The sequence below is a fragment of the Leucoraja erinacea genome, chromosome 3, assembly GCF_028641065.1.
Source record: "Leucoraja erinacea ecotype New England chromosome 3, Leri_hhj_1, whole genome shotgun sequence".
Lineage (NCBI taxonomy): Eukaryota > Metazoa > Chordata > Chondrichthyes > Rajiformes > Rajidae > Leucoraja > Leucoraja erinaceus.
The window spans coordinates 14,500,941-14,528,387 of NC_073379.1; the positions used below are offsets into that span (position 1 = coordinate 14,500,941).

At 42.3% G+C, this 27,447-nt stretch overlaps 1 protein-coding gene and 1 long non-coding RNA gene across 6 annotated transcripts in view; one reads left to right on the forward strand and one right to left on the reverse strand.

The window, feature by feature from the left end:
• The window catches only part of LOC129695318 (uncharacterized), a 25,847-nt gene extending 14,011 nt beyond the window's left edge, over window positions 1–11,836 (forward strand). For both annotated transcript variants that reach the window (XR_008723143.1, XR_008723142.1), the window contains 2 exons: window positions 4,654–4,820; window positions 11,376–11,836. This is a non-coding gene — a long non-coding RNA (uncharacterized LOC129695318). The remainder of the gene's footprint in view (window positions 1–4,653; window positions 4,821–11,375) is intronic.
• Window positions 4,664–26,833, reverse strand: tmem174 (transmembrane protein 174). 4 transcript variants are annotated; one of them, XM_055632154.1, is made up of 6 exons: window positions 26,596–26,833; window positions 26,440–26,490; window positions 26,247–26,324; window positions 21,451–22,098; window positions 15,690–15,825; window positions 4,664–4,796 (listed from the first exon to the last, which is right to left on the reverse strand). In XM_055632154.1, exons 4-6 carry the CDS (start codon window positions 21,959–21,961, stop codon window positions 4,673–4,675), a joined length of 771 nt encoding a protein of 256 aa, XP_055488129.1. In that variant the 5' UTR covers window positions 21,962–22,098; window positions 26,247–26,324; window positions 26,440–26,490; window positions 26,596–26,833; the 3' UTR covers window positions 4,664–4,672. The 4 variants fall into 4 exon arrangements, with proteins under 4 accessions (XP_055488129.1, XP_055488130.1, XP_055488127.1 ...); XM_055632155.1 differs by having other exon boundaries at window positions 26,247–26,490; XM_055632152.1 differs by lacking the exons at window positions 26,247–26,324; window positions 26,440–26,490.
• Between the last annotated feature and the right edge of the window lie 614 nt (window positions 26,834–27,447).

Consider the following 27,447-nt stretch of genomic DNA (forward strand, 5'->3'; position numbering starts at 1 on the left):
CAAATACTGTGGTCACAGCTGTAACATCAGCAGTGATGTGCTGAGGAAGATGGCTGTCAGAGTAGATGACCTATCATCTACCATAGAGGTCTAAAGTCAGTAAAGTAGCAAAAGTCACAGGAAGGGACCTGAAACGTTGCCTATCCAGTTTCTCCAGGGATGCTGCCTTTCCTCCTGAGTTACTCCAGCTTTGTGTTTTTACTTGAGGCCAAAACTATTTGTTGTTTCAGACAGTGAGAGGAAAATTGAAGAAAGTAGAGAAACTCAAGAAAAGGAGTGATAATAAAAGCGATTAAAGCAATTTGTAAAAAAAAAAAAGAATGATTTCTTTTGGTGGAGAGTTCAGATGAAGATAGACCCAAAATACTGGAGTAACTCAGTGGGTCCGACAGCATCTCTGGAGAAAAGGAATACTGTAGATGAGGTTTTGGGTCAAGACGCTTCAGATTAGTTTAATTTAAGAGATACAATGCGGAAAAAAGGCCCTTCGGCCCACCGAGTCCACGCCGACCAACATGCCCCATCTACACTAGTCCCACCCCGACCAACATCCCCGCACATTAACGCTATCCTACACATACCAGGGACAATTTTACATTTATACCAAGCCAATTAACCTACAAACCTGTACGTCTTTGGTGTGGGGGAGGAAACCAAAGATCTCAGACGAAACCGATGGGGTCACAGGGAGAATGTAAAAGCTCTGTATGGACAAGCACCCGTAGTTAGGATCGAACCCAATCTCTGGCATTGTAAAAGCAGTAAGGCAGCAGCTCTACCACTGCGCTACCCCTGACACCCTTTGTCTGATCTCATCCCGAAACATCACTTATTCCTTTTCTCCAGAGATCCCATCTGACCCGCTGAGTTACTCCAGCTCTTTGTGTCTATCTTTGGTTTAAACCAACATCAGCAGTTCCTTCCTGCACAGTTCAGATGAAAGTCTTGCCTTTACAATCAGAGCTGACACAATTCAAGAATGTGTTAAAAAGTTCAATAGAATTTTGGAACTCTGTTCCCAAAAATTTTATGACATTCTCAGGCCTAAATATATTTGACAACTTTTGAAATTTAGTGTATTCTTGATCACACAATATTTCACAACTTTGTTTTCAAAGCTATAATCCGTAAATGAATGTATTGTTTTTTTAATGCCATCGATTTTGTGAAAATGAGAAGCTGATTTTAATTTCTAATAAAGCATTGTGTCAAATTGAGCATTATTTCTAACTTAATGGAATTTCTAAATTAATTAAATAAAAATTAATTAAATCAACATCAATTTATTTCTAAATTAATTAAATCTAACTTGTTTTATTTTCATTTAAGAAACCGTTATATTTATGCTCCACAGAGGGAGATACCGAGTCAGCTTTCATTTAATGCTGAGGTGTTCTGCACAAATATTTCATGGTAGTTGGATAATGAGGTTACCATATTTCACATTAGTAGCTTATTTTTTATTAATCAAATAACTTCCTGCACCTAGCAAGCCTCCAAATTGTTTCACATGGAACATAGAGCAGTACAGCAATGGAACAGGCCCTTTAGCCCACAGTGCAGAACATGATGTCATGACCAACTCTTATCTTCTTTCATATAATCCAAATCCTTCCATTCCCTGAATAACCAGAACTCTTTTAAATGCCACTATTGTATTTCCCTTTACCACCACCTCTTGCAACGGGTTCCAGGCACTCATTGCCCTTGGCGTAAAAAAAAATGCCCGCACTTCTCCTTTACACTTTGCCCCTTTCGCCTCCCATCCTGGGAAAAAGATTCTCACTATCTATCATAGAAACATAGAAAATAGGTGCAGGAGGAGGCCTTTCGGCCCTTTGAGCCAGCACTGCCATTCATTGTGATCATGGCTGATCGTCCCCTATCAATAACCCATGCCTGCCTTCTCCTCATATCCCTTGACTCCACTAGCCCCGAGGGCTCTATCTAACTCTCTCTTAAATCCATCCAGTGACTTAGCCTCCACTGCCCTATGTGGCACAGAATTCCACAAATTCACAACTCTCTGGGTGAAAACGTTTTTTCTCACCTCAGCCTTTAATGACCTCCCTTTTATTCTAAGACTGTGGCTACTGGTTCTGGACTCACCCAACATTGGGAATTTTTTTCCTGCATCTAGCTTGTCCAGTCCTTTTATAATTTTATATGTTTCTATAAGATCCCCCTCATCCTTCTAAACTCCAGTGAATACAAGCCTAGTCTTTTCAATCTTTTCTCATTTGACAGTCCCGCCATCCCAGGGATCAATCTTGTGAACCTACGCTGCACTGCCTCAATCACAAGGATGTCCTTCCTCAAATTAGGAGACCAAAACTGTACACAATACTCCAGATGTGGTCTCACCAGAGCCCTGTGCAACTGAAGAAGAACCTCTTTACTCCTATACTGAAATCCTCTTGTTATGAAGGCCAACATTCCATTAGCTTTCTTCACTGCCTGCTGTACCTGTAAGCCTTCTTTCAGTGATCGGTGTACAAGGACGCCCAGGGCTCAGTTCACCTCCCCCTTACCTAACCTAACCCCATTCAGATAATAATCTGCCCCCTTGTTTTTGCCGCCAAAGTGGATCTCACATTTATCTATATTATACTGCATCTGCCACGCATCTGCCCACTCACTCAACCTGTCCAGGTCACCCTGCAACCTCCTAACATCCTCTTCACAATCCACACTGCCACCCAGCTTTGTGTCATCCGCAAACTTGCTAGTGTTGCTCCTAATTCCCTCTGCCAAATCATTAATATACATGGTAAACAGTTGCGGCCCCAACACCGAGCCTTGCGGCACTCCACTCGCCACTGCCTGCCATTCTGAAAAGGACCCGTTCACTCCTACTCTTTGCTTCCAGTCTGCCAACCAATTTTCTATCCACGTCAACACCCTACCCCCAATACCATGTGCTCTAATTTTAGTCACAGATTTATCCTATCTGCGCCTCTCATAATATTATATCCTTCTACCAGGTGTCCCCTCAGCCTTCGTTATTCCAGAGATAAGTTTCTCCCTGTAGCTAATACACCCTATTCCAGGCATCATTCCAGTTAACCTCCTCTGCACACACTGCAAAGCCTCCACTTCCTTCCTGTGATTGGATGGCCAGAACTGCACACAAGACTCAAAATGCTGCCTCACCAAAGTCCTATAAGCTGCATCATGACTTGCTGACTCTTATATTCAATGTCCCAGCCTATGAAAGCAAGCATACTACATGACTTATTTCCACTCTATCCACTTGTGTTGCCACTTTCGTGGAGTTAGTATTGCTCTTTGCTTTCTTTCTGATAGTTTCATCTCAATCTATGTAAGTATACATACCCCAATTCCATATGTTCTAACCTGGTTGACAATCCTCCTGTGTGGGATTTCATCAAAAGCCTGCAGATTGCTGTTTACCCCTTAGTTATTCTACAAATCACATCTTCAAATGATCCCAGTAGATTAGTAAAACATGATTTCATTTCCATGAATCCATGTTGGTTCTGATGCATTAACATCTCCTTCCTTAAATAAGAAGATTACTCAGGTATACAATACTCCACCTGAAGTCACAGCAATCACCAGTTAGTTTGGTTTAGAGATACAGTGCGGAAATAGGCCCTTTGGCCCACCGAGTCCGCGCTGACCAGCGATTCCCGTACAGTAACATTATCACACACACTAGGGACAATTTTACATTTTTATAGACCAATTAACCGACAAAGCTGCACGTCTTTGAAATGTGGGAGGAAACCGGAGCGCACCCGGAGAAAACCCACGTGGTCACGGGGAGAACGTAGAAACTTTGTACAGCCACCCTTAGTCAGGATCGAACCCGGGTCTCTGGCGCTGTAAGGCAGCAACTCTACTGCTGTGCCACCGTGCCACGTAAAGTGTACTCAACTGTTTTTGCTTTAGATTTCCAGCATCTGTATTTTTTTTTTGCTCCATTTCATAACATCTTCAATTATTCATTTTGAATTACGTCAAGTACTTCATCATTTATTGAACAAAATGCTCCTTTTATGCCAATTATTTACCCTTGGGTATGAATAACATGAAAGCAGTCTAATAGTAGCTGGATTCTGAAAGGTTGTTTATCTTTCATCCAAACAAATGAATATACATTTTTTTAGGAAATTCGGCATATCTGGCTTTGGGATTTGTATTGCCTACCATAGATGATTAATTAAGGTGTGAAAAGATACCCCAGAATAGAATAACTCACAAGGAATGCTTTCAATACTCTGTGTGCTAGGTACAATTCATTTATTCTGGCTCTTTGCAAGAAGAGTGGCGGCACTGTGGCACAGAGGTAGAGTTGCTGCCTTACAGCCCCAGAGACCTGGGTTCCATCCTGACTACTGGTGCTTGTCTGTACGGAGTTTGTGCGTTCTCCCTGTGACCTGCGTGGGTTTTCTTCAGGATCTCCGGTTTCCTCCCACACTCCAAAGGCAAAATTTGGTAAAATTGCAAACTGGCCCTTGTGTGTGTAGGATAGTGTTAGTGTGCGGGGATCACTGGTTGGCGTAGACTCGCTGGGCCGATGGGATGTATCTCTACATTAAGTAACGAGCAACAGTGAACGGAAAGATGTATAATAAAGAAGAGTGCATGAAAAATAATCACAATCATATTCAAATCCTATTGTTGTAGCTCGAGAAAAGCGTTGAAGCTAATGTCCAGAGGCATCCTCACTTTCCACAGGGAAGATTTCATCATATGAAGGCGGTGGAATGCTGTCGGGAACTTCATCCACTGTTAACGTGTCTTGTAAATCATCGTGGGTTTCCTCTGCTCTGTGGGAAATATTACCAATATAAGTAAGTTTGGAATATTCAACTAATTATGCAGTAATTGCCCAGCAAATATTACACAGTCATCAAACTTAGACATTGGGACGTCATTACTGAAGGTAACAGTGGAGGAGCAAATATATAAAGTGCTGGAGTAACTCAGCGGGTCAGGCAGCATCTCTGGAGGGCCTGAATTGGAGACGTTTCGAGTCGGGACCCTTGTTCAGACCGATTGTCATAAGGCCATAAGTGATAGGAGAATTAGGCCATTCGGCCCATCAAGTCTACTCCACGATTCAATCATGGCTGATCTATCTCTCCCTCCTAACCCCATTCTCGCGCCTTCTCCCCAAAACCTTTGACACCTGTACTAATCAAGAATCTATCTATCACTGCTTTAACAATATCCATTGACTTGGCCTCCACATAGCCTAATTCTGAGACTGTGACCTCTAGTCCTAGACTCTCCCACTAATGGAAGCATCCTCTCCACATCCACTCTATCCAAGCCTTTCACTATTCGGTATGTTTCAATGAGGTCCCCCCTCATTCTTCTAAACCCCAGCGAGTACAGGCCCAGTGCCGTTGAATGCTCATCATAGGTTAACCTACTCATTGCAGTTGGAGGGAGAAAGCTGGGAGAGAGGTGGGTGCAAGACAAAGCCTGGAAAGTGATAGGTGGATGCAGGTGAAGGTGAAGTTTGAAGAACAAAGGCCAGAGATGTGAAGGGACATAGAATGTGAGGCCAGATGAAGGGATACAGGGGAAAGGGAGAAATTAGTACGCATTCAGGGGGGCATCGGGAAGAGAGGGGAAAGAAAATAAAGAGGAGGTGCAAATCCAACCATCGTAACTCCCCTTTCCATTCCCATACCAACCAATTTGTTTCAGATCGCCATCAATGTTGGTGTGAGGCCGCATGCAAACTATTGGAGCAGCACCTCATATTCCGCTTGAGAAGCTTACAACCTAGTGGTATGAAAATTAAATTCTCAAATTTTTGGTAACTAACCAACAAACCTCCATCCAGTTCCTTCTTTTTATCTCCTTGCATCCTTCTCTGAGCTCCACCCAGATCTCACCCATTACTCCCACTATCCATCCCCTCCCACCCACATCCCTTCCTCTGCCCTCACATTTCAAGCCTGTTTCTATCCTTATCTCACAGCCTTTTGTCCCTGCAGATCTGTCTGCCCCCCTGCCCGCAACTCCCCCCCCCCCCCCCCCCCACTCCTGTATCTACCTACTGGAATTGCCCCACCCCACCTCTCTTCCAGCTTTGTGCACCCCACTACAATCAGTCTGAAGATGGGCCCCAACCCAAAATGTCACCTATCCATGTCCTGCAGAGATGCTGCCCGGCCCGCTGAGTTACTCCAACACTTTGACATTTTTATCCAGATTCCAGCACCTGCTGTTCCTTGTGTCTACTTTAATTAAGAAGTAATTGCAAAGAATGATAATATTGTAGTGAATCATAATGTTGATAGTTCATTGCAGTACTGAGGAGGTAATAATTTGTCAGAACTGCCATATTTTGGGTAAGACATTAACAAAAGCCTTGTCGGGTACCACTGGATATAAAAGATCATAAGGCATCTTCTAGCAGTGTTGTTCGCATTGTCCTGGGAAATATTGATGTATAATCAAAATCGCGTTAACAGATTATCTGGTAATATGCTGCTCTCCATACTGTGCTTAAATTAACTATCATATCCCTTAAATTGGAACAGTATTTACTAATATGCAAATGTATCCCATTTCTTCCACTAGTTGATTTCTATTCTTCAAGGACTTTTAAAGACCTTTAAAAAAATAAAAATAAACTCCTTTTTAGATGAATGGAATTGAATTAGTCCTGGTCTACATGAAACACACTCAGAATTTTGATGTTGCCCATAAAGATGACACCTTCCCCCCACTCTAAAATGGGGAACGCTTAAATTACTATTTATGATACAATACAATCACATGGTTTACTAGATCACTTGAAAGAGCAGCTGAGAATCAACCATGTGGTGATGTGGTGTGAGATTGAAGTCAAAGTTGGCCAGGTTAACAGCTTTCCTTTATCAACAGCATATTAATGAGTATGAAGCAGGGTCTCAACCTGAAACGTCACCTATTCCTTCTCTCCAGAGATGCTGCCTTCCCGCTGAGTTACACCAGCATTTTGTGTCTATCTTCGGTTTAAACCCACATCTGCAGTTCCTTTCTACACAATGAGTACTTATTGACGGTCAGAGAATTAAATGGCACTCCAGAACCAGGGGGGCACAGATTAAGAATAAAGGGTAGACCATTTAGAACTGAGATGAGGAAAAACTTTTTCACACAGAGATTTGTGAATCTGTGGAATTCTCTGCCACAGAAGGCAGTGGAGGCCAATTTACTGGATGTTTTCAAGAGAGAGTTAGATTCAGCTCTTAGGGCTAAAGGATTCAAGGGATATGGGGAAAAAACAGGAACGGGGTACTGGTTGTGGATGATCAGCCATGATCATATTAAATGGCGGTGCTGGCTCGAAGGGCCGAATGGCCTACTCCTGCACCTATTTTCTATGTTTCTATTTTAATGGTACATCTCTTTCATGACTTTAAAAATGAATTTTTACTTATGCACGGTAATATTTGAACTTACATTAACTCGATCTTTAGAACAGGACTATTGATTTTTAGTCCGATGGAAGATTAAGGTAAACCAATCGAGATGTTGGAGCCAGCAGAGCCAAGAGGTCTTCCAATTAAACATAAAACAAATTAAGGAAAGGACACAAAGTGCTGGAGTAACTCAGCACGTCAGGCAGCATCTCTGGAGAACATGGTTAGGTGATGTTTTGGTGCTAGCCTTCAATCTAAGACGGATCCCGATCTGAAACATCACCTATCCATGTTCCCCAGAGATGTTGCCTGACCTGTTGAGTTACTTTAGCACTGTGTTCTTTTGTGTCAACCAACATCTGCAGTTCCTTGTTTCTACAAACACATTGAGGAGCCGGCTATAAATGCACTTTTATTGTACAATTTGATGGCGTGGCATGTGGCCCACCAAAAGCAGTCAAATGAAAACTGTGGTGCAAATAATCTATCCAACTATTATTATATAAAAGTCTGTGGCTGCCGCCTGCCTTCCGCCGTCCGGCTGCCGTTCTGCCTTTTGATTCGTTGACGGCTGCTCCTTCCTATCAGCTTCCAACACACTTCAAAACAAAGTTGCAAGACAGGAACAATCTGGACTTTTCACTGCTGCAGCAAGCAGGGAAGGTGCAATTGGAATTTTCTTTAAATCCACTTCTGAGGGAGGCAGGGGAGTGCTGGAATCTTACATTTGGGGACGACTTCAGTTCCATTGGAGGAGACGGGTGCATGGTGGAATATTGGGTTGGGGGATCACACCATTGGGGAAGCAGACCCAACGGGTCTGCACTTGGTCTAGTATATAATAAAAGCTTGCACAGACTAGCTAATCAATAATGTTGTTAAGATTAATTTTGGGTTGCTAGTTTACTGTGGAATAATAGTGCAGCAAATAATAATACTGTTGCAAGCCATCACTTTATAATCTTAATCAAACATTATAAATAGCTTTATTTAAAGTCAGTGTAATAAGCAAAAACTGAATCCCCGTTATTTTTTGTGAAAATTATAATCTTTACATTTCTTTCATATTTCGTTTAATACTAGAATTTTAACAAAACAATTCCCTTGCTTAAAAATAACATGGCTTCTCATATTTGACTGGTTCAGTGATAAAATAAGATATATTTAAATAAGATTTTACAATTATATAAAGTTTACCATGATAATATTTATATACGTTCATGTCATAGGAACAGAATTAGGGCCATTCGGCCCACCAAGTCTATGCCACCATTCATCCATCATTCTCTCTTAACCCCCTTCTCCCCATAACCTTTGACACCCCTATTACTCAAGAACATGTCAATCCCTGCTTTAAAAATACCCATAACTTGGCCTCCACCGCCATCTGTGGCAGTGTACTCCACAGATTCACCATCCTCTGGCTAAAGATGTTATACTACATACAGATTTTTGAATCATGTCACAGGAAGTATATACAACCAGTTGGATGTTTTAACCTTGATGAAATGCAGTGAGAATGCAGTATTTATCTAATGACATACAAACCATTGGTGGGAAACATTGCATTTCTGGGTTTATAAGTAAAACACGACAAATAATTGATAACCTTTTGTTTCTCCCCACAGATTTCATTTCTAACTTCACTAGCTCTATCCTTTTTCCCCTTGCTCTCACTAACATCCACAATATCTAGGAGTCTGAAGAAGGGTCTCTACCCAAAATGTTACCCATTCTTTCTCTCCCGAGATGCTGCCTGTCCCACTGAGTTACTCCAGCATTTTGTGTCTATCCACAATGTCTCCATCATTTTGGTAGTTTCCTGGTCCCAATCTTTTACACCACTTGAACCAGTCCCCTTCACCCTTATTCATCTGACTAGTTTGTTCTATCTGGGACATATGACTATAAAACACACTTGACTCTTGAGTTTGGTGTCATGTTGAACGACTTTTCCTTTAACTCCACTCCCTTCCTCCAAATCAATGAACATTGCCATGAGAATCCACAAGGGCCCAAGTCACGCGTGGCTATTTGTGGGATACGTGACATTGGTTCAGTCCCACTCAGGTCCCATCCCACACCTTTGTGTGGGGTATTGATGACTATATTCACAAGTTATAGTAGAATTAGGCGATTCAGCCCATTGAATCTACTCCGCCATTCAAACATGGCTGATCTCCGCCTCCTAATCCTATTTCCTGCCTCCTCCCCATAACTCTTGACACCCGTTCTAATCAAGATATCTTAAAAATATCCACTCAATAATCTTGTCTCTACATTGATGCTGCTTCCTGCTCTTAAACAGAAACATGTTGAATTAGCCTTCACCACCAATTTCAATCCTACTCTCAGTCTTATATGCTGCATCTCTGACATGTTTTTACTAATTCCTGACTTTTAGACGAGAAACTTTAGAGATACGGCACGGAAATAGGCCCTTCGGCCCACTGATTCTGTGCCAACCAGCGATCACCACATATGCCAACCTACAGACATTAGGGACAATTTTACAACTTACCAAAGCCAATTAACCTACAAACCTGTACGTCTTTGAAGTGTGGAAGGAAACCGGAGCACCCGGAGAAAATCCATGTGGTCACAGGGTCACAAACTCCGTATAGACAGCACCCGTAGTCAGGATCGAACCATCGCACACGAAAGACATACAGCTTAATAGTCCTTAGTGTTTAGGATTGTGCTAGTGTATGGGGTGATTGCTGGTGGGCTGAATGGCTTGTTTCTACTGTATCTCCAAAATCTAAAGTCTAAAGTAATGCATATTGATTTGACCTCTAACTTTTACCAGATCTTACAAAAGGTAATCAACACTAAACATTAAATGTGTTCCTCTCCCCACTGATACTGCAAACTCCCCCCCTCCCCCCCCCCCCTCATCTGTATCCACATATCACTCCCCATGGCATTGTCCTGCTCCCACTTTCTTCCAGCTTCACCACCCCCCAACCCCCACCACAATTACTGAAGAAGGGTTTCGGCCCGAAACGTTGCCTATTTCCTTCGCTCCATAGATGCTGCTGCACCCGCTGAGTTTCTCCAGCTTTTCTGTGTAACCTTCGATTCTCCCGCATCTGCAGTTCCCTCTTTAACCCCACCACAATTAGTTCCTTGAAGGGTCCTGACCCAAAACATCAACTATCCATGTTCTCCAAAGATGCTGCCAGACCCACTAGGATACTCCAGCACTTTGTGACTTTTTAAAATAAACCAGCATCTGCAGTTCCTCGTGTCTCCATCACCACCATTTACTGTTTTTTTTATTTGAAACTACCTTGGTGTTCCATTGGTTACACTAAGCTAGCACAACCTACAACAGAAAATAATTCAACTAGGTTCTGCAGTTTCATTGAATGTTCAAATTATTTTGCTCTGGACATCATGTTGGTTGTCTTGGAAAATGATTTAATGAAATTCTGAACTCTGGAGATTAATTGCGAGCAACTATAGAGAGAACCTGAAAAATATGGATAGAACATTTCAGGTCAAGGCCCTTCTTCACACCGAGTCCCGACCCAAAAGGTTGCCAAAATATGATCTTCAGAGATGCTGAATTACCCCAGCACTTTGTCTTTCTTCATAAACAAGCATCTGCAGTTTCTTACGTCTATATAGAGAACTTACCTGATTGTTTCATTGCCTAACCTTTGGTAGGGTGGGCAATTCTCATCTCCTGTAAAAGCTGCTCTGTCCAGGGGGTAGATGCTGTAGTACTGAGGAGGGCAAGGGGTTGCTCCGGTAGCACCATTTGGTGGATTAGTGCTCTGTGTGTTGTTCAACGAAGGCAAGCAGGTTGTGTTGATGGCAACAGCATCCTGCGCAGGAGATGCATATGGGGGTGGTATATACTGGACAACTGTAGCTCCGTGGAAAGTTATAGGTTGATTAATCCCAGTAAAGACAAATGACTGACCACAAGGAGTTTGCTCAGTCTCAACAGCACTCTCATTGATTTGTTTGCAGGTTTTGCAAGTTAGCATTCGGAACTTGCAGACAGCAATGAGAACAAACGTAACTCCCACCGAAAGTAGAATTGGCCCCAGCAGCTGCGTCCATTCCAAGTCACTGGTTCCATAATATTTAATCCAGCCCATCACGGTGAAGGTTATGCCGACCAGAACCAAAAAGACACCGGAAAATAGCAGTGTGGCCCCGGCTTTGTCCCCATCTGACACCTGGACTCTTGGAGCCTGAGACTGGCAGGGAGTCACAGAAAACACATTCACAGAGAAATCCTCCACATTGCTGCTGCACTGCTCCATTTGGCTCGCACAGTCTCTGCTGTGTGACCGTCCCGTGAAAGAAAAAGAGATTGGACCGGTACATAGTGTCTAAAGCACGGTGTCATCAACAACAAAATAGTGCGTTGTGGCAAGTTAATGATTAATGTTACAATATTAAAATTCTTATACTGTGCAGAACTGGATCATGAGGTCTTTGCATTTTTCCTTTTGATGATTAAAGCATTTAATGAGGCATTAAAACTAGGAGGTTTATTCCAGCAAATCCTTTGGTTTTGTATGCTTGCAAAGGTCTTAATGCCCACAACTTGCGGAAAGTGCACTGCTCCACACTGAAGCTCCCAGCTGAAAGATCTACTGGAGAGCTCTCAGGCACTGAAATTCCTAAGAAAGAACGCCTTTACAATTTTGGGGGATCAATCATGATTGAAATTTTCCTTCCCTGTCGTACATGGAGGTGCCCATATAAGCTCAGTAGTCTCCAACTGCGTACAGATTGAATAGGCCATTGATCCAGGAGCCTATAAGAATCGGTCGCAACCTGTGACATCTGATGTTGTGAACCATCTTTCAGTAGGTTTACGCAAAATGCTGGAGTAACAGGCAGTATCTCTGTAGAGAAGGAACGGGTGATGTTTCGGATCGAGGCCCTTCTTCAGACCCGAAACGTCACCCATTCCTTCTCTCCAGGGATGCTGCCTGTCCCGCTGAGTTATTCCAGCTTTTTGTGTCTATCTTCGGTTTAAACCAGCATCTGCAGTTTCTTCATACACTTTAGGTAGGTTTACATTTATTTCAAAACTTGACCCTTATAGTGACTCTACCCTCAGCCTGCTGGCCCTCCTCTACACCCCCAAACGCCACAGATTTAGTTATCATCCTACCAACCTGGCCAGAGGAGCTGGTCAAGACCCCGACAGTCCTGACTCTACAGTTCATCCTGGAATCTCACGTAAACCTCTCCAAATGAGTTCCCACCTCTTTACCCACGACCCAGAGTCATAGTATAATTTGTTTATTTCATTGGTCTGCATTGAAAGATGTTTTAATGCATTGAACATGCAAGACCCTGTCTAACTCACTTTCTTAGCTTTAAATGATTTAGGCACCTTAGCTTAACATTCTGTTAGGCACACTAAATCAACTAATTTTAATAAAGCGTTCTATCACTTTAATATTGATTTTCAACCAAGACAGTGTTGACTACAGCAGACAATGGACCTGTTCCACTATCAACCTCACTATCATTAATTGTTACCTGATTGAACAACATACCACAAATTACACTGCCAATAACCAATTTTAACTTTAACAAGACTTCTTCAACCTTGGATACATGTATGACAAGTAGTTTATTAAATCAGCTGTGATCAAAACCCACATTTCACCAAAAATAAAAGAGGCAGATTGTTTTTGTAACGATTCACTGAAAGTGAGGCAAGAATCGTGCCGTTTCAAAACAAACCAAGGGGTATTTAAAAGGCTTTTTAGATAGGCACATGGATATGCAGAGAATGGAGGGATATGGATCACGTGCAGGCAGATGAGATTAGTGTATCTTGGCAACATGTTTGGCATAGACATTGTGGACCGAAAGGCCCATTACTGTGCTGCATTGTATGTTCTGATTATCTGCAATTAATGATTTTAAAAAGCTCAATAAATTAACCATATTTAAAATACATAGTGGAATTTAGATGAGCTATGTGTGTGAATGTAACTTATTGTGAAAAGTCTTTAAAAACTGGATTGGATGCAAAATGCCACCAAAAGCGAATCTACCTGCTAATGAAAGGCTTCAGGTGTCTGCATGGCATTCAATGTCAGTTTGAGTTAGGTACTTGAGCCCCAGGTGCCTATATCTTTCTGCCACTATTAAACATACAGTATTGATCAGAAGCTGCAAAAATATTGCAGCAGTTAAGGGAGTTCCTGTGAAAGAAAGATTTTTCTGCACATGATGGATTCTCAAGAAATTTAAATTTAAATAATTTTTAAATAGTGCAATTGGACTGCTGTCTCCTCGTGACACAACCCATATTTTCCTTACAGGTAAATCTGCAAGGATCAAACTTTTATTATATATTAACATATTTGTCTGTGCATTAACTCTCACTCCAATGATAATGTAAATAAATAGCTTAAAATATGTTCTAACATTTGTGTCCTGAAAATCTGCTGATCCATATCCAAACATTAAAAAGGGACTTTGAATTGCTCTGATAGTTTAATGGATAAATACATCACTTGGTGAGTTGTTGAGTTACAATGGTCCCTAGTTGGTGCTGAGTTAGCAATCTCTTAAAGGTAAAATTCATTCCAAAGTCCCATGTCAGGGACGTAAAGGGGTCTTGACCTGAAACGTCACCCATTCCTTCTCTCCAGAAATGCTGCCCTGTCCCGCTGAGTTACTCCAGCATTTTGTGTCTACCTTGTAAAAATACAAGATGGTTTCTGATCACAATAGGCAGCCTATCTTGGAAAGTGGGTACTATAAAATTTCAGGGCAATTCAAATTGGGGTCCTTCAAGTCAGTTGAGTATGAGATGAAACAAGTTATTACAATCTATTGAATTCTTATTGTGTCTGAAGAAGGGTCCTGATCCGAAATATCACCAGTCCATGTTCACCCATAGAAACTGCAAGATCCATTGACTTACTCCAACACTGTGTGTGTCTTTTGCTTGTTATGATAGATACTGTAAAACAGTGAATTGGGCGTCTGTTTGACAATCTTGTTGATTTTCTTTTCGTGTGCGAGATATACAAGCAGATCCTGACAAGATTTACCGAAGCTTTGACAACTTTTGCATGAGTTCAATCCCTGGTGAGGACACTATGGGCCTATGTCAGATCAGTGTAAACCAGCATCTGCTGTTCCTTCTTACACTTCTATGTACTGAAGTTTGATAAGTTGCTGAAATAAAACCTTCAAAAAAACCATAGAATATGGGTTTCCCCTTCATCGCCTCATAAAACCTTCCTAATAATTCAGATCAAATAAATAGATAAAGCCACATAAGAAAGAGAAAAAAATCATTATTTGTAAAGAACGTGCCAACTCCGTACAGAGAGCACCCAGAGTTAGGATTAAACCCAGGATCACCGGCGCTGTAAGGCAGTAACTCTACCGCTGCGCCACCATGATGTATTGGAAATGGCAATTTTCTTTCAAAGCTTTCAGATCTGATTTTGATTAAAAAAAGTTGTGATTGCAATGAGCCTAATCAATAAATCCAACAGCCAACAAATTTTATCTCAGTAAAAAGTTTGTGTTACTTACTCAAAGGGAAAAGAACAAATGATTGTTCGAAGTTAGAATCAGATTTACACTGCATGATATTGAGCAAAGTAAATTGGTCTGTGGAAGGGTACCGACCCAAAATGGCACCTGTCAATTCCCGCCATAGATGCTGCCTGACTCTGGAGTTCCACCACTACTTTGTATTTTGCTCAAGATTCCAGCATCTATAATTCCCTGTGTCTCCATAAAATGGATATTGCTCTCCGGTGAGATTGTGCAGTGAGATATTCAATAAATGACACAAAGTGCTGGAGTAACTCAGTGGGCCAGGCAGCATCTCTGGAGAACATGGATAGGTGATGTTTCGGGTACGAACCCTCCTTCAGTCACAACGAGAAAATAAAATTGAGATAGCTGAATTTACAATGGTCATAAATGAAAGGTGCAGAATAAGGCCTTTCGGCCCATCAAGTCTACTCCGCTATTCAATCATGGCTGATCTATCTCTCCCTCAAAACCCCATTCTCCTGCCTCCTCGCCATCACCCCTGACACCCATACGAATCTGAATCCATCAATCTGCGCCTTAAAAATACCCAATGGCTTTGCCTCCCCAGCTGTCTGTGGCAATGAATTCCACAGATTCACCACCCTCTGACTAAAGAAATTCCTCCTCGTCTCCTTTCTAAAGGTACATCCTTTAACTCTGAGGCTATGGCCTCTGGTCCTCGTGTGTCTGGAAGGAAGCTGTAAGCAATCTCTGATGGTAAGTTAAAGAGAGATTTTGTTTTACCTGCAAAAGATGATGCTGTAATAAGACGGAGGGTCTTCACTGGGGGCAGGCCAGCTGGCTTCACAGGCATCATTCACCATTGGTGGTGGCTCAAGGAAGTAAGGCGGCGGAAATGGAAAAACCAGCCCAGATCTATCTGGATAACATCAAGTAGAACACTTCAGCACATTCAGTACAGAATTCTCATTTGACCAACATATTTTCTTGCACTTTAATGGCATTCTCGGATTCCCAGATTATCAAAATGTAAACAATATCCTGGCATTGTAGAGGAAATGACAAAGCATGGTCAAGGCTCGACAGTTAAGATTTTATAAATAAATGAAAAGGTTTAGCGAGAAAATTTGGCAGAGTAAATCTTCTACCTGTCTAGTCCATAATGATGTAGTGAAAGGAGGGACTGCTGGGAACGAACGAGAGGTCAGAATGACAACAATGGTATGAATTACAGATGGTGTGAGTAACATTGCAGAAATAGCTGTAAATCAGGGACAGAGATAAACGTAGGAAAATTGCATCCTCAGAACAGTTTAAAATCCGCAGGCTGGCAAGATTGTGGATTCTGATGGACTTCACCTTTTGATCTTACAAAAAAATGGTGGTGGGCGACCAAGTTGACGTGTTGATTTTAATTTTCAAACATTCCTTAGATGCAGAGAAAGTTCATTTAGATTGAAAAATAGAGAACATAACCTGCGATTCACAAAGGCCAGTAGGCAAAGCAGGAAATTACAAGCTTGTTAGCTTAACATCTGTCATATGGAAAATGTTAGAAGGAATTATGAAAGGTATTAGAGCAGGGCACTGAGTCAAATTAAAGGTAATTATGTAAAATTGACACAGTCTTGTCAAAGAGGAACTAATTTATTGGAAGTATAACTTGCTGTGGATAAAGAAGAACTGGTAGATGTACGGCATTTTCCTGAAAACGTTTGATAAGATGCAGCAACTAAAGTTATTGGAGAAAATAATAGGTTAATACGTTACATATTGCGAAACAGTAGGCATTTATGATGAGCAAGATGTAACAAGTGGCATGTTCCAGCAATAGTCTCACAATAAAAGTGTTCAATATGTTTGATTGCGAATATTGGCATCATCACAAAAGAATGTCTGGATGATCAGCTTATTGAAAATATACACTAGACAAACCTTTAAGCTCAGGAAAATTTACAAAGTAAGTGCTATTTGTTATGTACCATCTCACACGCATTTCCTATGGAGTTTCCCAATGTATTAAAGACTGCTGACACAGAATTGTTTTTTGGGTTTTGGTCCTAACTTGCCTTACAGGGTCTCCCTAACATTTACATACCACTAGTTTCCCTCTCCCCTGACTCTCAGTCTGAAGAAGGGTCTCGACCTGAATGGTCACCCATTCCTTCTCTCCAGAGATGCTGCCTGTCCCGCTTTGATACTCCAGTATTTTGTGTCCATCTCTCTAACATTAGGTGGCACTGTTGTTCATTCAAGCAGACACTCCAACTTTAGTTCTTGGCATTGCACAAGAAGCGAAGAGTGCATTTAAAAGGCAGATAATTTGTAATGCTTTTTAAGGGAATAGTGGATAAACAATTTAAACTTAAATAGACATAGAGATTCAGGAAGACTGTCGAGTAATGTTTGCTAAATTACCCAAGCACATAGACAACGGCATCTGTTGTGTTTCTTTGTTTTCTAATCTTATTTTTCAATTTCCTTACTTCCCCTGTTAAAGATTCAAGTCATGCTGAACAACATGTCCACAATCCATCATTGGCATTCACACCACCATTCAAATTCAGGAACTGCAGCACACTGTGCGTTTAGATTCTCTGCCACAGAAGGTAGGTGAGGCCAGTTCATTGGTTATATTTAAGAGGGAGTTAGATGTGGCCCTTGTGGCTAAAGGGATCAGGGGGTATGGAGAGAAGGCAGGTACGGGATACTGAGTTGGATGATCAGCCATGATCATATTGAATGGCGGTGCAGGCTCGAAGGGCCGAATGGCCTACTCCTGCACCTATTTTCTATGTTACTTAGAACTATCAATTGGTATTTCCTAAAATAGTTGTTAGGATTTAAACTAACTCACTGCACTCACCCCTCAAAAACGTAACAGAGATGATATAATTTAATTGCTAGTTATTGTGCAATATGGTTGTATTTTGGTTTGAAATGCAACGTTCAATGCAAACAGAATATAAAAATTAGGAGCCTGGATTTTGCCATATAACCATACAACAATTACAGCACGGAAACAGGCCATCTCGGCCCTTCGAGTCCGTGCCGAACACTTACTCTCACCTAGTCCCATCTACCTGCACTCAGACCATAACCCTCCATTCCTTTCCCATCCATATACCTATCCAATTTATTTTTAAATGATAAAAACGAACCTGCCTCCACCACTTCCACTGGAAGCTCAATCCACACAGCTACCACTCTCTGAGTAAAGAAGTTCCCCCTCATGTTGCCCCTAAACTCTCAAATTCCCTTAATTCTCAAATCATGTCCTCTTGTTTGATGCACTAAATTCAGATGCACTCAATTTCCTGGACCCCAACCCACCAAAGAATAAAATCTGAAAATTTAACAAGCTAATTTTCATTAGGTGGAGAAGGAAATGGTGCATATTAAACAGTCAGTAAAACAAAAGTCCCTGGAAAAGCATCGGTGAACAAGGGTGAGAATCACTCTCTCAAGGATCAGCGTGGTCAGTCAATGTGTGGAGCTAAGCAAGTGGGTGAGGCCTTAAATGAATACTTCCCATCTGTATTTACCATGGAGAAGGTCATGGAAGTTCTGGAATCCAGGGAAGAGAACAGTAAAGACTTGAAACGTTAACGTTTAAGGTACAAGGAGAGGATGGATAGGCGGAATGTTTTCCCTGGAACAAAAGGCGAGGCTTGATCTTACAGGGATTTCGAAAATCATGAAGGGCATAGATATGGAGGATGGTCATTACCTATTTCATAGAAACATAGAAATTAGGTGCAGGTGTAGGCCATTCGGCCCTTCGAGCCTGCACCGCCATTCAATATGATCATGGCTGATCATCCAACTCAGTATCCCGTACCTGCCTTTTCTCCATACCCCCTGATCCCCTTAGCCACAAGGGCCACTTCTAACTCCCTCTTAAATATAGCCAATGAACTGGCCTCAACTACCCTCTGTGGCAGCGAGTTCCAGAGATTCACCACTCTCTGTCAAAAAAGTTCTCCTCATCTAGGTTCTAAAGGATTTCGCCCTTATCCTTAAGCTGTGACCCCTTGTCCTGGACTTCCCCAACATCGGGAACAATCTTCCTGCATCTAGCCTGTCCAACCCCTTAAGAATTTTGTAAGTCTCTAGCAAGATCCCCTCTCAACTAGCATCGCAACCGGCTTTGACTAAAAAATTACCGATTTTTTAAACGGCAACCTATTTTTAAACGCGGCCGGTTTTGAATTTTTTGAAATAATCGCCGGAACATAGAGGAAGCGGAAACCACTTCCGACCATTAGGGAAACTGACAAAAACCTCCGGGAACCGCATAGAAAACTTGGGTGGGGCGCAAAGTCTCCAGAGGTTTCCGTTCAGGTTTCCTAAGTGGGACAGGTTGCCGGCATAAAAGTAGATGGCATAGCATTGGGGTGAGAGAAAAAAAAATTAAAGGCCACTTGACAAATTTTTTTCAGAGAGGATGGTGGGTATATGGAATGAGCTGCCAAAGGAAGTGGTGGCGGCAGGTACAATTACAATGTCTGCAAAATACTTTGGGTAGATCTGGATAGGAAAAAGCTAGGTCCCAGCATTGATGGAGATAAATCTTGTCAGGAAGGCACCAATCCGGTTTATTATTATCATGATGAAGAAAATCTGTAGATTTCATGCCATCTATTGAGAGGAAGACCTGTGAATTCTCTAATGAAATGGAAAGCAATTTACCTAGGATTTTGAATCTAATGGCCCTGTCCCACTTAGGAAACCTGAACAGGAACCTCTGGAGATGTGCAGCTCTCCTAAGGTTTCTTAAACGGTTCACGGAGATTTTTTACAGGTTCCCTAATGGTCATGAAGTGGTTTCACTCACTATGTTCCCTGTTTATTTCAGAAATTCTAAATGGCGTCGACTAAAAATATATTGCCGTTTTACAAAACAGAAACAGGCGAAGCCGGTTGCGATGCTAGCCCGGTGCCGGAGGTTGCAGGTAGTGGAAGGTCTAGTCCCGGCAACTACCTGCACTCTAGCACCGCAACCGGCTTCGACTAAAAAATTACCGTTTTTATACCTATCCAATTTATTTTTAAATGATAAAATCGAATCTAATCGCCACCAGTTCCATGGAGCTCATTCGGACAGCTACCACTCTTGGGAAAGAGACAAAAACCCCTCATGGAACCCCTAAACTTGGGTGGGGCGCAAGTCTCCAGAGGTTTCCTGTCAGGTTTCCTACTCTCACATGGGCAAAAGCTTATGGCGTCAGCATTGGGGAGAGAGAAAAAAAATTTAAAGGCCACTTGACAAGTTTTTTTAAGAGAGGATGGTGGGATATGGAATGACTTGCCAAAGGAAGTGGTTTCGGCAGGTACATTAGTTGCTGAAAATACTTTGGGTAGATTCCTGGATAGGAAATTAGGTATTGGCCAAATGGAGATAAATGGGTCTAGCTCAGGAAGGCACCTTGGTTGGCACGGATTAGTCTGATCCGATTTGTGATTTCATAGTATATTGAGAGGAAGACAAGAGTTAACAATTAGGAAAGCATTTTAACTTATTTTGTCTCCATGGCAGTAAGATGGAAAATTAAGGAAGTAAAGGAGGATGTGCAGCTCTCTTATTTCTTAAACCTTTGTGGAAAGTTATTACAACGGTTCCCCATGTTACATGAATGATTACACTCACATGTTCCCTGTTGGCTGCAGAATTCTACATGGCGTCTACATTATATATAACAATTACAGCACAGAAACAGGCCATCTCGGCCCTTCTAGTCCGTGCCGAACACTTATTCTCCCCTAGTCCCATCTACCTGCACTCAGACCATAACCCTCCATTCCTTTCCCGTCCATATACCTATCCAATTTATTTTTAAATGATAAAATCGAACCTACCTCCACCAGTTCCACTGGGAGCTCATTCCACACAGCTACCACTCTCCGAGTAAAGAGGTTCCCCCTCATGTTACCCCTAAACTTCTGTCCCTTAATTCTCAAATCATGTCCTGTTTGAATCTTCCCTACTCTCAATGGAAAAAGCTTATCCACGTCAACTCTGTCTATCCCTCTCATCATTTTAAAGACCTCTATCAAGTCCCCCCTTAACCTTCTGCGCTCCAAAGAATAAAGACCTAACTTGTTCAACCTTTCTCTGTAACTTAGTCGCTGAAACCCAGGCAACATTCTAGTAAATCTCCTCTGTACTCTCTATTTTGTTGACATCTTTCCTATATTTTGGCGACCAAAATTGTACACCATACTCCAGAATTGGCCTCACCAGTGCCTTGTACAATTTTAACATTACATCCCAGCTTCTATACTCAATGCTCTGATTTATAAAGGCTAGCACACCAAAAGCTTTCTTTACCACCCTATCTACATGAGATTCCACCTTCAGGGATCTATGCACAGTTATTCTGTTTGACTGCATTCCACAATTCGCTACCATTTACCATTATGTATATAAGGTACAACATAAATGGAAGTGCTTTTCTTATTTGTTATTATTTAATTGTCCAATCTTGCAAAGTGGTATTCTGTCCCCTTCACATTGGCACACGGTTTAAATACTTCCACTTACCTGTTACAATATTACATGTGCCTGAGGTGCATGGCTCGTGATCATTTATAGGTGGACTTTCTTCATCGGCACCTGATGCCACCTTCCTTTTGACGTGGGCCATTAACAAGAAGCAAATACCAATGAATGTCACTGCCGGGCCCATGATTTGTAAAAACAGCAGTTTGCACTTCTCGTTCTCATTAATTCTCGTTGGGAAGTTGAGTGCTTGGCCGTCCACGGTGCCAGTGCAGGTGACAGCCCAAACTCCAATCGTGGTCAGCAGCATCCCACTCAAGCAAAACAGGACACCAAAGATGAGGAAATGGGCAAAGGATGTCTGTTCGCCACAAGAGCAATAGCACCGTTGGTCAGCTGAGTATTCCAGTCGGGTCAAATTAACCAGGCTTCTCGATCTTGAAAGCAGGATGAATATCAATGCAAAGCCGCATAAACTGGGTCCAGTGGCCTTTAGGATCATGCTGCAGGAAACTCCACCACAGTCACATGCTTGTAACCCAAAGGTGGTCATGACAATTGCAGGAGATAGAAATGAAGCAACACATACGAGTACAAAGACTCCTGTTCTGCTAGCGTTTCCAGTTCCCACTGTTATCTCCAACAATGCAACTTCTCGGAAGTGCAGTGATGTTTTTCCTATGGCTGAACCTGTGAAGATAATTACCGTGCATTTCATTTAGCACCGTAGAGTCATACAGCACAAAAAACAGGCTCTTCGGCCCAACCAAAATGCCTCATCGAGGCGAGACCAACCATATCCCCCTCTTCTTAGGCTCCCTTCGGTCATGGCTGACCATGGGTGTCTCCAGGGTGCTGTTCCCTATATGGAGGACGCCTGAGCATGCCTTTGCTTAACATGGGGAGACTGGTGCACAGACAGCCACCCCACAGTCCTTGAAAGATCTGGGTCAGGATCCAGTGGCATGGAGTCCCAGACGACCGGAGACCCTTTTCTGCTGCAGCCTTCATCCGCCTTCCCAGCCGTTGTGACGCTCCACTAAGGTCAGCCATCATCCTCCGCCTGTTCCACTGTTGAGGTCTTAATTGGATTGCTCTTTGTCAGAGACCTCCCCCTCGACCTTACCGCCCTACCAGGATCATAGCTCCAGACGACATCACTCTCAGGATCTCAGGTCCACATAAGGTTCTCCACCACGACATGGTGACAGTCCATGGAGAAGCCTCTACGGTATATCCCTCTACAGTATCTTTACTATCTATGCATTTGTCCAAATGTCTTTAACATATTGTTATAGTACCCGTCTCAACTACCTCCTCGTCCCATATACCCAAAAGTTGCCCCTCAGGTTCATGTTAAATCTTTCCCCTCTCACCTTAAACCTATGTCTTCAGGTTCTTGATTCCCTTACTATGGGTGAAAGACTCTGAGCATTCACCCTATCCATTCCCCTCATAATTTTATACACTTTGATAAAAATCACCCCTCAGCCTCCTGTGCTCCAAGGAAGAAAGTCCTAGCCTGCACAACCTTTCCCTATAGTTCAGGCAACATATTCTTAAATCTGCTCTGCACTCTTTCCAGCTTAATGATATCCTTCCTACAGCAAGATATAACACAATACTCCACGTGAGGTCACATCAACATCTTGTACAAATGTAACATACGTAATATCTCAATCTTGATACTCAGTACCCTGACTGATGATGGCCAAGATGCCTAAAGCCTTCTTGACCACTCTATCCACCAGTAAAGCAACTCTCAGGTGACTGCCTATACTCTAAAGAAGGGTCTCGACCCAAAACGTCTCCTATTCCTTTTCTCCAGAGATGCTGCCTGACCCGCTGAGTTACTCCAGCTTTTTTGCGTCTATCTACCTATAGTCCTAGATCCTTCTGCTCTACAACACTCCCCAGGATCCTACCATTCACTATGAAGGACCTGCCTTAGTCTGACTTCCCAAAATGCAACACCTCGCACTTGTAACTCCATTAGCCTTTCTTCAGCCCACTTGCCCGACTGATCAAGATCCTGCTGTCATTTTTAATATGCATCTTCGCTATCTACAATACCACCCACTTTACTGTCATCTGTAAACTTACGAATCATGCCCTATACATTCTCATTCAAATCATTAATATACACAGCAATGGGCTCAGCATCGACCCTGGAGGCATTCTACCCCTAGTCACAGGCCTCAGATCCGAAAAACAACTCTCCATCATCATCCTCTGCTTCCTTCTATGAAACATAGAAAATAGGTGCAGGAGTAGGCCATTCGGCCCTTCGAGCCTGCACCGCCATTCAATCCCTTTCACCACATCTAACTCCCTCTTAAATATAGCCAATTAACTGGCCTCAACTACATTCTGTGGCAGAGAATTCCACAGATTCACCACTGTCTGTGTGAAAAATGTTTTTCTCATCTCGGTCCTAAAAGATTTATCCTTAAACTGTGACCCCTTGTCCTGGACTTCCTCAATATCGGGAACAATCTTCCTGCATCTAGCCTGTCCAACCCCTTAAGAATTTTGTAAGTTTCTATAAGATCCCCCCTCAATCTTCTAAATTCTAGCGAGTACAAGCCGAGTCTATCCAGTCTTTCTTCATATGAAAGTCCTGACATCCCAGGAATTAGTCTGGTGAACCTTCTCTGTACTCCCTCTATGGCAAGAATGTCCTTCCAATGAAGCCAATTCTCTATCGGATTGGCTAGCTCAACATGAAAAATAGCAAATGCATTTCAGCATGGGCATCATTATTTGTTACCAACATGAGAATTTGTTAACATAATTAGAAAAAATGTGGAAACCCTCAGCTGGTTGACCAGGTAGTATCTGTGCAATGTCGTAGAATGACCCTTTCAAGTTAAGGGCTTCTCATCTAATCTAAGCATTGATTCTCTTTCTATGGTAGACAAAAATGGTGGAGAAACTCAGCAGGTGCGGCAGCATCTATGGAGCGAAGGAAATAGGGAACGTTTCGGGCCAAAACCCTTCTCCAGACTGATGCAGGGTGGAGGGGCGGGAAGAAGAAAGGAAGAGGAGGAGCCAGAGGGCTGAGGGAGAGCTGAGAAGGGGAGGAGACAGCAATGGCTCCTCTCTTTCAATGTTTGCACCTATTGACTGCACTGTGGCACAGCTGGTAGAGCAGCTGCCCCACAGCACCAGCAACCCGGGTTCAATCCTGACCTAAAGTGCTGTCTGGGGTAGAGTTATTCCTTGAGACCATTTGTGTTTCCTCCCACATCCCAGAGATGTGCAGGGTTGATGGTTAATTGGCCTCTGTAAATTGCCCCTAGTGTACAGGGAGCGCATGAGAAAGTGGAATAGAACTAGTGTGAACAGGTGATCGATGGTCGCGTGGCCTGCTTTCATGTTATATCTCTAAACTAAACTAAAAACTAACTGCAATGATAATTGAAAATATTGAGTCCCAAAGTTGCAGGAATACAGTGACTTTGACATGGTTAAGGTATTTACTAGACAACATAATTTTAGGCTTTTTACCCAAATTTGCAAGTTCAAATCTCACTGTGGAATCCGGGTAAAATCATGCAATTTAATCAACCTTGATTTTAAAGAAAAACTGCAATCAGAGGTGGTAAGCACACAGCTATTGTATTGTATAAAAACCTATCTGCTTCATTAATGTCCTTTAGCAAAGAAAGCTGATGTCTTTAACCAGTGAGTCCAGACTCACTATCCTGTCAGGGGTTATGAGGGCAGGAGAATGGGGTTGAGAGGGAGAGATAGATCAACCATGATGGATTGGCGGAGTAGACGGTGGACTGAAAGGTCTATTTCTGCTCCTATGACTTATGAACCTGACTGACTCCAGACAGTAGTTGCCAGGGTTCCGTCGACTTCCACATCCCATAAATGAATTGAAAAAATCCTTCGTCTCCCACCAAAGTTCATTTGTAATGCCCCTTGAAATTAAAGGAATAACCCAAGTCATTTTTCGAATCCAGGAACTACAGATGCTGGTTTACAAAAAAAGACAAAGTGCTGGAGTAACTCAGGGGGTCAGGCAGCATCTCTGGAGAACATGGATAGGTGACGCTTCGGGTCGGGACCCTTCTTCAGACAGATTGAGGGGGATGAACCTGGAAGAGAGGAGGAGCAGGACAAACCATGGCAGGTTACAGGTGAACACAGGCCGGGGGGGGGGGGGGGGGGGGGGGGTCGGATAGGTAGATAGTTGGACAAAGGCCAGAGAGGAAAAAACAGAAGGCAGAAACAAAGAGCTGAAAATACTTGTTTGTACCAAAGATAAGACACAAAGCGCTGGAGCAACTCAGCAGGTCAGGCAGCATCTCTGGAGAAAAAGGAAGAGGTGACATATCGGGTCAGGACAGAGATACTGCCTGACCTGCTGAGTTACTCCAGCACTTTGTATCTAGCATGAAAAAACGGAAGATGTGAGACAAAAGGGATTGAAGAGTTGCGCATTGTGAGGCCAGAGGAAGGAATGTAGGTGGAGGTGGGAAATAGGTGGTAGACCAAGTAGGGGAGAAGGGGGGGGGGGGGGGGGGGGGGGGGGGGGGGGGGAGTTCATCAAGTGTGTGCCTTATGCGAGAGATCATACAACATTTATTTCAAGGTTTCACTTTAAGCTCCAACCAAGACCCTTGCTTAATTTGCTTAATTGAAAACGTCTAAATCAGCAAAATATATTTGCAATTAATTACAGAAATCACCGCAATATTCTTACATAAATTACTACAAATTTTCTTACAGAAAGAACAGATGCCAAACGATTGGCATGAGTTAATTAATTTATATATATATATGTATTCTGTGACTGTGGACAGTGATAAACAAGAACCCCCTACCTCAGCGTCTGTAGCGAATTTCGCAAAGCCCACCCCACACTTGCTGAGCGGCTGCCTCAGTTATCTGGCCTGGGTTACCTGTTCTCGCAAAACAGTTTGACAGCTGAATCGGTGCAGATTTCAATCAACAGGTACAATTTAAAAAAAGTTTTAGTCGCAAACAGCAGGACTAACAAAATGCAAAAGGTCTCACTCAAGTAATGCTTCGGCGATTGGAATCTCTCGATCTTTCCCTGGATGACCCCTGAAAGACACAACTATCTATTCATGCAATTTCCAAGGTGCCACTCAGTAACGGTGGACGCTTAAACTGTGTTGGACCCGGTGGTCGCTAGAGCGGAGGTGTTACCTTGCGGATCAGCTCTTAACTTGCACCGATAGGATGGGTCGCAGATGGCTCATGTTAAACATGTAACTCGACGGTCAACGAAAACCTTGCAATAACAAAAACAGCGAGATCTTTAGCAGTTATTTATATCCAGCAGAACGGAGAAACCTATCCGACCCCTGTTTACCTTATCCAGGCACTCTCAACTGGTCTTGACTGGTCAAATCTGGATCGCATCTAGATTAGATTAGTTTATTGTCAGATGCACCAGGTTGCAATGAAGTTCCTTGTCCACATGAAGTTCACGGAGTATACAGTACAGTAATATCAAATAGAACAAATACAACGAGGAGTGCAAAACAGCAGCCTGGTGCAACGTTTAGCAATGTTACAACATTTTGGGATTAAAATAATCAAGTCTTTAATTTATCCCATCAGATAAAGCATAAAAAGAAGTTTAATTTGACACCTAATTCACTTTCATATCTTCAGTATTAAAAAGGTTATGGCCATTTTCATACTCGGAAATTGGCATCTTGTTCCCTATTGCTTTTTCATTGGCTTAACACAATAGCTGAGATCGAGAACATTTAAAAGCCGATAACTTTCTTAAAATTTAAGAGACCTGAAAGAAATTTTCAGTTAATATAGATTGAAGCATTCTGAAACAAATATGAAACAATCTTACTTATATGACTTGAAATTAAAGCATATCATTAGTTAGTTACCTAATTGTAGCTAATTACAAAATTTAATTACTAGATCTAAACATCTATCCATTTCTTAAGAATAGATTAACATTTTTAAATAGCCTAAGTGTCCAAATAACATTCACACTAGAATTCAGAATATAACATAATTTTAAAATCTCAT